Here is a 14,284-nt window from a genome sequence, read left to right as displayed (position 1 = left end):
TCTGAACTAGCCAAGAATAAGATGGTAAGTAAGAGAGGCCCCTCTATAGCCTCTACTTCAGTTCCTGTCTCAAGGACTTTGATGTGGGAGTGTAAGGTAAAGAAACCTTCTTCCCCAAGCTGCTTTTGGTCAGGGTGTTTTTGGTCACAGCAAACTACCCTAGCAGCCAGGCCGGGCCTGGGGGCTTCAAGGAGGAAACAGAAATGAGTCTCTCTGCAGGTTGGGTACTGCAGGCTGGCTCCTTGTGCTCCCTGACGGAGGTAGAGACTTGGAGTGTTGAAAGCCTTCCATGGGTCTGTGTCTTGTGAGTCTTGAAGACAGTCAGTCTTTCCTCTCTCCTGACCAAAGTGGCCAGGGCCAAGGTTCTGAAGTCCGATGGAGTCAGGAGCCTTCCCTTCTCCCTCCACTGGCCCATGCAACAACTGGCTCTAAAGCCCCAGAACATCCTTGATTGGTTGGGCGTAAGAATGCCAATAAAATAAACAAAAGGGAGAGGAAGAACCCCCAAGTTAGTCCTCCTCCAACTAAAAGTGGCCAATCAGGCCCACCAGTCTGTCTTAGGTAAGAAAAAGCCTAAGAAAGTCTAGGCCTGTTCTTGGTTGCTATGGTGACCTTGGCAGCCACCTGCTGCTTCTCCCACCAACCTACCAACAGTGCTTTGTTAGGCCTGGGCTTTAGTACTTCAGCCTCTTTTGTTTCTTTTCTTTCTTTTCTTTTCTTTCTTTCTTTCTTTTTTTTCTTCTTTTCATTTATTTTCTGAGGCTGCTGCTGTACTCCAGCCTACCAGAAGAGGGCTGTGTGGCTCCTTTGCCCCTTAAGTTTGAGCCTCTGAAAGTTTGAGTCAGAAAGCTCCTGGGGATTGGGGGTGACAAGACTTCCTACTCCCCCCAACATAACTGTGTTTTAGAATATAATAAGGCACTGTATCCTTCTACTAACAGTGGAGCCCATTCCTGTCCTTGGCTGTCGGGCTGCCCTGCCCTTCCGGGGTGGGTTTGATGAACCAGTCCTGGGGCCATTTCCTAGGAACTGAAACATTCCACTGGGAGGGATGGGTGGGGCGCTAGAGATTCAGGAAGTAAACCGGACAAATCCCGGCGAAAACTGAAACTAACAAGATTCTCTAGGTCCCGACCTCCACCTCCAAGCTTGCAGAAGCTGTCTACTGCTGGGGTGAAAAGGGACTGCGGCCGGCCGGGGAGTGCTGCATTGAGCAGCAGAGGACCAGCTTTCCGGAGTCCTCACCGGAGCTCTCACCGGAGCTGAGGTAGGCATTTCAGATGTGCAGCCGCCTTTGAGCCTCCTGGCTCCAGGAATCCCGCACTGGCAGGGCTCCTTGCATTTCCCAAGCTGGACTGTGGGGGGTCTGGATGCCGCGCTGGTGTCAGTAGCTGACGTCAGCAATGCTTTTCTAGAAAAGCTCACAGTCCTGAGAGGTATTCTAGAGTATTCCCATATGTAGAAATGTAAACGTTCTCCTTGTATCACTGAACCAACCCACAGGAAGGTAACTACTGTTGGCTGCTAAGGGAAGAAAATGGCTAGGATCCATAGATTCTTTGGATCTCCTAAGAATCCTCATCTAGTGCCAAAAACTAATACAGGTTTAATACAGCTCACTGGGGCTCAAACTGCACAAAAACCAGCTTTAGACCAAGGTCTGAAAGCTAGATATAGAACCCTAAGCAGCTGAGTCTCTTTGAATACTTGTAATGTAGGAAAGTGAAAAATACCAGATAAGACTTCCCAGCCACATGGAGAGGCGAGAACTGTACTAGCCATGCTTGTCTCTGCGAAGTATTTCTATAGTAACCATCATCACAGGATGAGAAAAGTAATAGAGTGTGTGTGTGTGTCTAGGATAACAGTGATGGGAACCTCAGCAATGCATGCATTGGACATTACAGTCTCTGGAACCAGTAAGCCTGGATTAAATTTCTGGCTGCACAAATTAGTAATATCATTTGAAGTAAATAGTTGACTTTTCTGTGCCCTATTTGCATCAATTATTTTTTAAAGGAGCCTGAAAATAACTGCCTTAGGGAATTGTTCCAAAATGAAGTAACAAATTAGAATCAGTGTGCACATTTAGGGACGTCATGGCTTTGTGTAAACATGATAGTATCAGAGACGGAATGGTTTATGCTTTGCTTTGCGATAGTCTCAAGATACCTCACTAGAAGATACTTGCAAAACAAGTCAACTATAAAATTGTTCAGGTATTAAAGAAGAAGCAAGCTGAAGGGAGACTAATACAGCCATACCAAACTGCTACTTCGTCCATCAGTGAAAGACATTTTTATAGCCATGGGAAGGTTTCAAGGTTCATGGGATCCGATCAAGAATGTAATAACAGCTATAGTGAGGGAAGGAGAGCAGAGGAAATCTAAGTCCCAAAGAAAGACTGTCTGCCTCATATGCAAAAGGAGCTCACTAAACTAATGTAGGAAAAGCTGCTAATTAAAACAACCACACATTACCTGGCTTAGTTCTCTTTCTGTTGATATGGTATACTCACCATCCATCTGCATTCCCTTCACTTCATCCTGCATCCTTTTACAGTTTTGGAGTTAAACACCCGCCCCTCAAGGCTCCCACGTGCTACAGACTAGGTCTCCAGGGTGGTGTTTAGAGGTGAGCTTTTGGAAGTGACTGGCCATGGCCTGGTCAGTGGATATTCCTTCATGGATTCTTCAGTTCATAACCAGATGGTGGGAACCAGAAAGTGGACTCTAACAGAAGGAAGTAGGACAGGGAGGATGTACCTGTGAGTGTCTATGTCACCTGCGACCTCATCTTCTGTGGTCTTAGCTGCCATCAGGTAAGCAGCTCTACTGCACCCTGCCCTTCCACGGAAGGACTGTGGACACTGAAGGCTGTTCACCGAGATATTAGGAGTCAAAATAAGTCTCTCCTTTTTGTTTCTCACAGAAACAAACAACAACAACAAAACACCTGCTAAAACTTAGCCTCCACCTGTCATATCCCCCCTGCCCTGCCTTTAGTGTCCTCTCCACCCCCCCCCCCGCCCCGCACTCTCCTCTTCCCCAGCTTGCTCCACACTGCCTTCTCTTTGTCCTTCTATCTCCCCCACCCCCTTTTTCCCCCTTTCTCTCATTCACTGCTAGAAATAAAAATGTGAAATACTTGAGGTATCTGAATACAATCTGTAAAATTAGAAACTAACCCTTTTACTTATTTTACAATGTATATTTTAATAAAACTGATTCCTTATTTTAATATAGTGTATCCCTCAGAAGCTTTTGCATAACCCAAGCCAAATCTCTTAACTCTACTTTTAATTATAAGAAAGACTACATGCCTCTTTTTTTTTTTTAATTTATTTTTTCGAGACAGGGTTTCTCCGTAGTTTTTGGTTCCTGTCCTGGAACTGGCTCTTCTAGACCAGGCTGGCCTCGAACTCACAGAGATCCGCCTGCCTCTGCCTCCCGAGTGCTGGGATTAAAGGCATGTGCCACCACCGCCCGGCTTACATGCCTCTTTTAAAACACTACGTACCAGTAGTGTGAAAAGGCAGGCTCTTATGTAGTGCAACAGGAGTGATTCTGTGTGGTTTGGCCTTGGGTAGCGTGTCCTCCCCTTGAATATATTCTAAACATGTTCTCAGTTTCCCCTCCCCATAGTCACAAGCCCTTCTCTCTCTGCCATGTTCTCCTGCTCTTAATTCAGGTCACTGGGGAAAGAAGCACACTTCATTTTTACCAATAATTTAAATCTGTACATTCTCATAGGTTCTATAGTGTGTGTGTTTACAAACTCTAATCACATATTATAAATGTGTGTCACATAAATATATATTTGGATATTACCTCCTTTTGGATGTGCATATATATCTTACTTAACCACATTTCGTTTCTTTGATATGAAAGTCTTCATCCTACAGCACTGGAGAAAACTATGTACCTGCCTAACAATCAAACCCAAAAATGGGACATGATTGATACAAACAGAAGCCATGCACACCAACCACACACACAAGTCTGAAGATCTGTAGAACAGAGAAGGGGGCAGAGTCAGTTTCCCATGGGGATTCTACAGTGAAGTGTGAGTGGAAACTCTGGGGAGTCTTTTCACTCTACTCCCAAATGCAGATCTGAATTGCAGAAAGGTTCTGGGACCTCCTGCAGCTGCAGTTTAGTTTGGGCTTTTGTAAATATATAGCATGGCCGGACTAGCTGAACATAGCGGACAATGAGGAATACTGAGAATTCAATAACAATTGCAGTGGGTTTTTGATCCTACTGCACGTACTGGCTTTGTGGGAGCCTAGGCAGTTTGAATGCTCACCTTATGAGACCTGGATAGAGGTGGGCAGTCCTTGGGCTTCCCACAGGTCAGGGAACCCTGATTGCTCTTCGAGCAGATAAGGGGGGGGGGGGACTTGATCGGGGGAGGGGGAGGGAAATGGGAAGCGGTTGTGGGGCCGAGGCAGAAATCCTTAATAAATAAATAAATTTAAAAAAAAATATATAGCTTTAAAAAATGTATAAATAAAAAGTATAGATTAAAAGCACACAGAGATTGATAAATTCACGCATTTTGCAAATGTTAATGTTCAATAGAAAGTGCTCAGAGAAGTGCTTCAGCCTGGGTACCCAGAGGCGGGGTTATGAAGAGTTGCCCACTGGCAGGTGAAATAGCACACATCTGAACTGCCCAGCACTTGGCAGTGAAGGCAGGAGGCGGGCAGCCTGGGCTACATAGCAAGAACACAGAAAAGAAACAAACAAAAACAACAACCAAATCCCCAAATTAAAACAACACGCGACTCTCCAATAAAGCATAGTGCTTGGTGGAGACTTAAGTATTTCTTAAGTCAGTGAAAGAAATAAATTTCACTAAGTTGGCAGAATACAGGCAGTCACAAAGAATAAGAATCCCCAAGGTAAGAGGGTAAATAGAAATGTATAGTTTGAAAACCAGCCAGTCCTTTGGCATCACCAGTACCAGTTCTAAATTTGTTATTAAAGCAATAATTACATTCACGAATTTATCTGTGGTCTTAATTCAAAATTTCATAAATCTTAATTTTATAAATACGGAAGAATCTACTTATACAAGAAAACACAGGATTAACCCATTAGCAACAGATGATCATTTAAATTAATATAAAGAGCAAAAAGTACTGGGTGTGTGTATACAGGTATCTACGAATGTGTGCACGCACGTAATTTTAAAAAAGGGAATTTGTAGTCAAGATTATATTCTAATTTCTGATACTAAAAATATTTTTCATAAGTTAATTTGAACTATTTCTTATTACTAATGTAATGAAATTTAACTTTAGCAACTGGGTTACCGAGAATACATAATTAGGTAATTTGCTCTGATGGAATATTAAAACTCAACTATGTTTATTTTGTTAAAATAACCAATTTCTAACCTAAATTTATTTCTAAAATTAGTATTTTACTTTTTCTCCTAACGTCATATAGAGGTTGGTCCTTAAGAAAAAGGAGCAGAATTTCAATTCTACCCAGAAAGTGCTGCGCTTCCTGCTTGACCCCCGCCCTGGCGCGAGTGCTCCGCTGCGCCAAGTACGTCATGTTGTTGCTGGGGGAAGACAAAACTGGCGGAAAGTTCCAGGCGATCAGATCGTTTTAATGGCCGAGACCGGAGGTGGCAGCCCAAAAGCCGTGGCTTCGTGGAACAGATGAAGTCTCAGGTTACAGTGTGAACCAGCCAGAAAAGCCGCCGCCAGCCCGCGGAGCCCAGGCAGAAGGGGAAAGCGCTGCGGGTCGTCTGCCGGCGAGGACTGTCGGGAACGTGAAAAGGATGAGCTCCCTCGGTTGCGGCCATAAGGACGACGGTGAGGAGAAGGATGAGGACGTGGGTGAACATGGCGATACCGACCCAAAGCCCAAAGGCAAGAGGGAATTGGAGTCGCACGCGAAAAGGGAACCGGATGAAAGGGCCGTCCGCATCCCCATCCCGGAAGTGCTCCAGCAGCGGCTGACGGACGACTGTTACTACATCAACCGCAGGCGGCGGCTGGTGAGGCTGCCGTGCCAGACCAACGTGGGGGCCATCCTGGAGTGCTACGTGCGCCACTTCTGGGCGAGCGCGCTGGCCTCGGGGGACCGCCGGCCGCATCCCCAGCGCGCCGCGCCCGAGAGGAGCGTGGGCCTCTGCAGGGAGATGGCGGACGGGCTGCGCATCACCTTTGACCACGCGCTCCCCCTCGTGCTGCTCTACCCTCAGGAACAGGCACAGTATGAAATGGTGACTTCCTCCACCTTTTTCTTTCCGACTGAGGAAAAAGCCACCGAGACAGGCAGGAGCCAGGAGGCGCCCTGGCCGGGCCCATCCACCCCGCAGCCCTCCGAGAGCCAGCCCGTGGCCGGGCCCGCCGCCCACAAGAGGCGCAGAGCGGAGGCGGAAGTGCCGCGGGCTCCCAGGCGGTCCATGCGACACCTTGCCCACTGCCACTGGCAGCCTGAGGACCGGGCCTCACCCCAGGCCAAGCGCAGTGTGCCCAAGCTGTTCCCGCACTTGCAAAAGACACCTGTGCACGGCACATCACCGTCCCCCATTTCTCTCACTCCAGGGAAGGAAGGGAGTGCTATGTTTGCTGGCTTTGAAGGGACAGCAGAGGAACTAAATGAGATCCTCTCCTGGAAGCTTGTGCCTGACAATTACCCTCCAGGACACCAGCCACCTCCCCCCTCATACATTTATGGCGCACAGCATTTACTGCGACTGTTTGTAAAACTCCCCGAGATTCTTGGGAAGATGTCCTTCTCTGAGAAGAACCTGAAAGCATTACTGAAGCACTTGGATCTCTTTCTGAGATTTTTAGCAGAATACCAGGCTGAGTTCTTCCTGGAGTCTGCATATGTCTCCGCCTGTGAGGCCCACTATAGCAGCAAGAACCCCAGGACAATCTGTTAAAGTTTGATGGCTCTGTAAGCACCTGGCTTGGTGTTTTCTTTTCTAGGTGGGCCCACCCTGGGGGAGGAGGGGCTCTGAGAGAGGGCAGGCTTCGGGATTTGAGTTGTTCACATACTGTAGGGTTTTTTGTTAAGAATAACTTCCTGGGCTATTGTGGTTGTCATGCCTGTAGTTGCTTTTTTTTTTTTTTTAAATGCATGCTATTGCACAGGCTGTGTGTGATAGCAAGAAGCAGCCACTGCTGTGTTCAGGGGGAACATTCATGAAAGTATACATAGGTTAGGCTGTTCTGATAGACATCACAGCGGGTTGTTGGCAAGAACCACGCTGTTTAGATATTTCTTAGCATTAAAATGTTTTTAAAGATGTTTAATGTGATGATACTAGAGAACTCTGTTCAACACACTTGAGTTCATATTTGGACATAGCGTCATCTCAAAATATTTTAGGGGAAAATGAACATTGACAGCAAAAGAGAATCTGCAACTCTATAGTTTGTAACTGCTCCCTTTCTGTGAAACATTACTCTTAGTGATCTAAATAAAGCATTTTTGTCTTGCTTGAAAAAAATCTTCATAAGTTTTACTATTCTCATACAAAATTTGCTATTGGTGGGTAATTGTAAAATAAAGAGAAAACCAGTAATTCATAAGCTGTTGCATGAAGTAGGTCCCTTAGTTTTGAAGAAAACTGACAATAATTTGATATTAGATATTACAGTCTCAAAGCAAAAGAAAAAGTAAGCTTTGGAGAATTACACTGACATTTGAAACTATATTAAGTTTAAATATATATTTAAGAATTACTACGTAAGATGTAAATTTTTTTTTGTACTTCTGAACTCCTATAATATCATCAACTTACAATAGAAACAATTAACATAAAACCAAACAGTGGAGTCCTCTGGAGTAAGTCTGCTCACAGGCTCAGCCTCTCACAGGGAAGCTGAGAGATGTCCTTGAATAAGGTCCCGAATGTGGGACAGAATGATCTCGTTGGAGCTGCTGCAATTTTCTGTAAATTTTGAAGTAATGTAATAGAGAGTATATGGGCAGTGGAAGAGTAGAGAGAAGGTAAGCTCCACATAAGCAGCTATGGGAGAGCCATTGTACATACTGTGTGGAGACATTCCTGTGTGCTGCTTTGGGGTATCTTAATTAGTTTCTGTTGCTGTGAAAAGACACACTATGACCACAGCAACACTTAGAAAGGAAAACATTTGATTGGGGCTGGCTTACAGTTGCAGAGGGTTTAGTCCATTATCATGGCAGACATGGTGGTGGAGAAAGAGCTGAGAGTTCTACATCCAGATCAACAGGCAGCAGAAAGTGACTATGACACACTTTCTCCAACAAGGCCACACCTCCTAATAGTGCCACTGTCCATGGGACTTTGGGGGTCATTTTGACTCAAACCACCACAGTATCAAAACTCTTGTATGTTTTCAACCATGCTCAGTAAGTAAGCTCAATAAACTCAGTGGTTCCCCAGGGGGGAAAAAAAGATGTAAATTTTCAAAAGCATCTTACAGATTTACTAAAACAATTTGTAATCTGGTATAATGAAAAGAGTTAATACTGAGCGATGCTATATTTTTTTCTTTTTCAAGATAGGGTTTCTCTGTGTAGCCCTGGCTGTTCTGGAACTCACTCTGCAGACCACGCTGGCCTCAAACTCACAGAGATCCAACTGTCTCTGCCTCCCAAGTACCTGGATTAAAGACATGTACCACCACCGCCGGGCAGATACTGTAATTTTTTTGGCGTTGAAATAAAACATCCTAAGAAAAATATATTTCTCTAAATACTTCAGATGGCTAAGAAAACTAAACTGCTAAAACCTTCGGAAAGATTAGTGTCCAGGTAATTCTTTAATTTGCCAACAGATTTTGCAAATAAATATTTTTAAAAAATGACAACAGGGCAGACAAGAAAAGTTCAGAATCACTCAATGTGTAGGAGCAACCACAAGGCAAAGGTCGCAGGAAAGGGGCTCAGAATCTGCTGTGCACAACTGAGCCAGCTTTATCCTCCAGGATGCCATGCTGTTTGTCGGGAAAAGAGAGGAGGGTGCTTAAAGGCATTAGCCACTGGCACAGAGCCTGTAAGAAGCACAGTGCTTCAGGGAGATAAGGTGTCTGCCTTCCTCAGAGTCTTAAAACTCAGCAAGTAGGAAATGATTGATGTAGCCAGGAAAGGAGGGTGCAGACTAGAGGATGCTCTCCAAAAGTGTCGAGCCCTGTTTTCACAGGGAAGGGAGGCTTAATATCAATGTTTCTTTTCCCAATTAATTACCTCATTATCTTACTGTATGAAACCCTTGGTAGGCAGTAGGGTTGGAGAGAGTAATTAGCACATCACCTTTCCTCTTCAGTGATTACCCTCACGTGGCACAGAACACAGCTCTTAGAGTTCGGTGACCAGGAGCACAGTAAACAGTGGAGAAGGGTAATTTTTTTTATTATTATTTTGTGTATGGGTGTTTTATGAGTATAAGTCGCCTTACTATGTGCATGCCTGTTGCCATGGGGCCAGAAGACAGCATTGGATTCCCAGGACATGGAGGTACAGATGGTGGTGATCTGTAATCTATCATGCTGGCACTGGGTATTAAAGCCAGGTCCTCTGGAAGAGCGGCACATGCTCTTTACCCATTAACTCTATCTCTCCAGCCCCCAAAATACAAATTTTGAAATTACAAATATCCACTCAGGAGTCAGAGGCAGGTGGATCTCTGTGAGTATGAGACCAGTCTGGTCAATACAGAAAAAAAAAAAAAAGCAAGCAAGTAATGCTGGGTGGAAGTGGGGGGCGGGAGTGGGGAGAAAGAAAAAGCACGTTTTGTTTATATATAAAAGGCCCTCTACTGAGAGACTCAAATCAGCTGCTTCTCTCTTGGTAAAGAGAAGAGGATAGTGTCTGAGTCGTGAAGCAGGTTCAGAATTAGGCAAATCAGCTACCTTCTCACAGGCACATGGGAGGATAGAGGCTCATGGCAAGTGCTATGATTTGGGTGCAGTTTGAATGCACAGCCCAATGATTCATTTCGTAGGCGCTTGATAAGTGGTGGAACTTTTAACATGTAGGGCCTAGAGCAAGGTCAGGAGGTCAATGAGATGGCACCTTCAAATCTGAGTTCTCAGGGGCCCATTTCACTTCCCAATAAAGACCCTGTTGGTTTTATTACAAGACCCTAATTGTAATAAAAAGCGCAAGACTGATTCAGAACCCCTACCCCAGCTTCCTACCCTGCCAAATAAGCTCTGCCTTCTGGGGCATGGTGGGTAACCTTTCTGTCTCTCCCTCACATTACAGCACAGCTAAGGGCTGTGGCTTGGACACCAGCACCATACTGTTCAGACCCTCCAGTCATAAGAATCGAGAAGCAAATAAAATGCTACATAATTACCCTGCCTCAGGGACTTTGTTATAACAACATAAAACAGACGAAGACAGAGACAAGAGAAGTGGGAGGCCCGAGGAAGCATTAATGTCTTCATCATTCACAGTAGAGTCAATCAAGTCTGTCTGAAAATGAAAGAGAATCCTCAAATCCCTTGAAGGGTTTTACATAATTTTACTTCTTAACCTTACAGGGATCCTGAGGAAGGTACTTACTGAAGTGGAAAAAAAGAAAAGTTATTTGAAATTCAGCAATTCCTTCCATCTCACTAGGGTGTCTTTTCCTTCCTGTGGAATTCATTTAGAATTTAAAGTGGCTCTCTTGATTCCATCTCCATAACTGAACTTATTTCTGTGTGGGGATGCAGCCTACTTGCCAGCACACACATACAGTGATGCCTAGAATAATTTCCTTCAATGTTAATAATGACACTGTGAATTAAGAAGAATTTCACTTAATTTATTATATTTAATTTCTCATCTTGCTTAATTTAGTCATAATAAGATAAATTACTGTTTGAAAAACAATGAGAAAATAAAATGACTTTCAGACTGAAGCAACTAAAGAGATGGATGAGTAACTTAATGAGACAGAAACCAAATTTACTTTGTCTGTTTTTATTCGTGGGTGGGGGGAAGTTAGGAGATCCCAGAGTTAAAAATTTGACATATTAAGTTTTTGGTGCCTGAGAAATGTGTGACTTGAGATGTCAAATATGATGAGAACTAAAAACAGTATCGGGGAGTGGTGATTGGATAGGCTGTCCCAGGACCAAATCCATAGTATTGCATTCAGAGACTTTTCTCAGAGAAAGATGCAGAAATTACAGGAAAAAAAAATTGTAGTAAGGCCCATAGCAGAGCACTGGGCTGAGCTCTAAAAGTCCAGTTCATGAATGGGAGGAGTGAAAATATGAGCAAAGAAGTCAAGACCACGATGGAGGACACCCACTGAAACAGCTTACCTGAGCTAATGGGAGCTCACCAACTTCAGCTGGACAGGGAAGGAACCAGCATAAGACCAAACTAGACCCTCTGAATGTGGGTGACAGTTGTGTGGCTGGGGCAGACTGCAGGGCCACTGGAAATGGCACCAGGTTTTATCCCTACTGCTTGTACTGGCTTTTTGGGAACCTATTCTCTTAGGATGGATACCATGCTTAGCCTGGATATAGTGGGAAGAACTTGGACCTTCCCCAAAGCAATGTGTCTTACCCTCTCTTAGGAGGGGATAGAGTGGTGGGGGAAGGCAAAGGGAATAGGAGAAGGGGAGGGAGTAAGAACTGGGATTGGTATGTAAAATGGAAAAAAAAAAAGATAGTTTTATTTTTAAAAAGATAAAGAAGTATGTAGTGTTACAGAAGCAAAAATGTATGTTTTTGTTTTTTGGAATAGAGTCTAAGATAGCTCACCCTAGCCTTCAACTCACCATGTAGCCAAGGATAGATAGCCTTAACTCCTGAGTATCCTGCTACCACGTCTCAAATGCTGGCATTACAGGAATGAGTCACTATGCCCAGCCACAAAGACAATTTTTTATACAAAAAGAAAGCCAAACCCACTATTTTCAATGTTACTGAAAGTGCCAACAACACAATGAGAATCGAATGTAAAAATGGATGCTCTGGAATCATTAACATGGGAGTGATGTTGACCTTGAATATATGGAATACATAACTCTGGGAGGATGCAAAGTCAAAGTCAAGGTGGGAATCAGAGAAGGAACATGGGTGTAGGCAGGGAGGAAGGAGGGCAAGGGGAGCTTCTTTGCAGTGTTTAGTGTTGTTCTCAGTGTGAGGTGGCATGTATGGAGACATTTCCCCCCTGCTAAGAGTGGTCCAGGATGACATGATGGGCTGGAAGGAGCACAGGGCTAATTAAAGAGCATCTGCTTGAGTGAGAGAGGACTGCAGTGTAAGATCTCTTAGGCCATCTTGGCAAATTAGACTCTCGAGTTCTAAGTAACATGGGCTGCTGCTAAGACGTGAAAACCCATAAACCACATTTCACTAAGCCTCATGTGTGTCCCACTGACGTGTTCGGACACAAGGTAGTTCAAATTTGCCATTTCTAGAGTTCTGAAGCAGAGAAAAGTAAAGGGGCAGATAAGCAACCAAAGTCAGACACACACAGGAGGCTGTATCCTGCAGCAGAAGGCATATTGAAGAAGGTATGGTCTCAAGCACAGCACTGTGATTGTAAGAAGGAAAGATCCTGGTAAAATTCCAGAACCCAAAGAAACACAAGCTTCATAGCCAATGCAATGCTAGGATCTACCGCCATGCGGCCTAAATGGACAATAAATAGCGGACGGAAATGACTTCAGATATTTCCCTCCAAACTACTGCTGGATGAGACAATGAGAAGACTTCAAATATAGTGGAAATACGCATTATTATGATGCTTAACATTCATTGGCAACTTGACAGGTTCTAGAAGCCCTCAAAAGATGAGCCTCTAAGCATGGCTGGAAGAGGTTTTCCTGGTTGGGTTCGCTGAGATGAGAAACTCGTTCTCAATGTGGGCAGCACCCTCCCATAGGCTAAAGGCCTTGGACTCACACAAAGTGGAAAGCTGCCTGAGCACCAGTGTTCACCTATAGCTCCCTAACTAAAAAAACACTATGAACAGTTTCCTCTAGCACAGCCATAACGCCTTTCCCAGCGGGATGGAATGTGTCCTGAATCTGTAAGTCAAAAAAAAAAAAAATCCTTTGTTCCTTAAGCTGCTTTTGTCTGTTACACCCAAGGAGAAAAAATAACGAGGACGATTATTAGAAAACAAGACAAGGGCTGGAGAAATGGCTCAGTAGTTAAAGAGCACTGACTGCTCTTTCAGAACACCTGGGATTAAATCCCAACACCCACAGGGCAGCTCACAGTTGTCTATAATATCTGACACCCACACACAGACAAACATGCAGACAAATTACCAATGCACATAATAAAAATTAAAATTCCAGAAAAACACCCTTGTCAAAAGAGCTGGAAAAATGGCACAATGGTTAAGAGCCCTTACTAGCCTTTCTGAAGACTCACACTAGGGTACTCACAATCATCTGAAGTCCAGTTACAAGGGATTTGACACCCTCATTTAGTCTCCATAAGCAACTGCACACATACATAGGTATACACAAATCCATGCAGGTGTGCACATAGGCACACACTAAATAATTTTTAATGTTTCCAAAAGCAAAGCACTAATTCTAAAAACCAGTCAAAAATGCCCAAAATTAACATGCAAACTTTTCTACAGAAAGTACTTTGCTCTGCAGTGTATAGGAGACAGCTGCCCTGGCAATACTTGTTTCATAACAAAAACAGAATACAGCTAGTTAAATACTAAAACACACAAAGTACTATTTGTTAATATTGGTTACAAGCAATGTTTTTTAAGTGCCACACACTGTTTGAAGTCCTTTGAGTCGTTCAGATGTAATGCCCACTTCCCTGGAAGGATAATAATGTGAGTGTCATACATTTCCCAGCTGTATGAATGCAGCTCCACCTCCTACAAGTACACTGTCCCCGGGCTCAGGACACAAGCTGTGAGAATGTACCACTCTACCAGCAGTGGGGTAACAGTACACCAAGACAGAAAATTTTCTTTCTATAAGACAGATAATTCCATTTGTACACTGTAAGAAAGGACCCAAAAAATACTTAGTAAAGCTTTCATTTTTATATTATTTTCTATAACAAAATTCTAGTAGTTTCCCTTTAAGTGCAGTTGGAGAAATATCACAAAAGAAATGCAAGGGGACAGGAGAAGAGGTGAGAAAAGAAGGAGGCATGTTTAGCATTTAAAGTCACCGGCCACCAAGCCTGATTGTCTGAGTTTCATCCCCAAGAATCCATATGGTAACAAAGGAGAACCAACCTACAAATGTTGTCTCCTGACCTCTACATACATGTCATAGTGTTTGTGCACAAGCTAAATACATAAATGAATATACAAGGGGGAATATTTAT

The 14,284-nt window shown here is 43.9% G+C and overlaps 2 protein-coding genes across 2 annotated transcripts in view; one reads left to right on the top strand and one right to left on the bottom strand.

The window, feature by feature from the left end:
- Positions 1-14,284, bottom strand: part of Tbc1d32 (TBC1 domain family member 32) — a 284,344-nt gene that overhangs the window by 92,408 nt on the left and 177,652 nt on the right. The window lies entirely within an intron of this gene.
- LOC121449484 (male-specific lethal 3 homolog) lies at positions 1,134-7,482 on the top strand. Its single transcript, XM_041653945.1, has 2 exons — positions 1,134-1,267; positions 5,457-7,482. The coding sequence occupies exon 2, from the start codon at positions 5,797-5,799 to the stop codon at positions 6,910-6,912; it is 1,116 nt and encodes a 371-aa protein (XP_041509879.1). The 5' UTR covers positions 1,134-1,267; positions 5,457-5,796; the 3' UTR covers positions 6,913-7,482.

Source organism: Microtus oregoni, unplaced genomic scaffold, assembly GCF_018167655.1.
Source record: "Microtus oregoni isolate MIOR12 unplaced genomic scaffold, Mior012 000006F_ref0000085, whole genome shotgun sequence".
In the NCBI taxonomy this organism is placed as follows: domain Eukaryota; kingdom Metazoa; phylum Chordata; class Mammalia; order Rodentia; family Cricetidae; genus Microtus; species Microtus oregoni.
The sequence above is the reverse complement of the archived record's forward strand: the minus strand, read 5'-3'. Positions and strand labels throughout refer to the sequence as shown.

Bases quoted from the DNA above. Each gene is read 5' to 3' on its own strand.
- LOC121449484 (XM_041653945.1), top strand. From the start codon at position 5,797: ATGAGCTCCCTCGGTTGCGGCCATAAGGACGACGGTGAGGAGAAGGAT.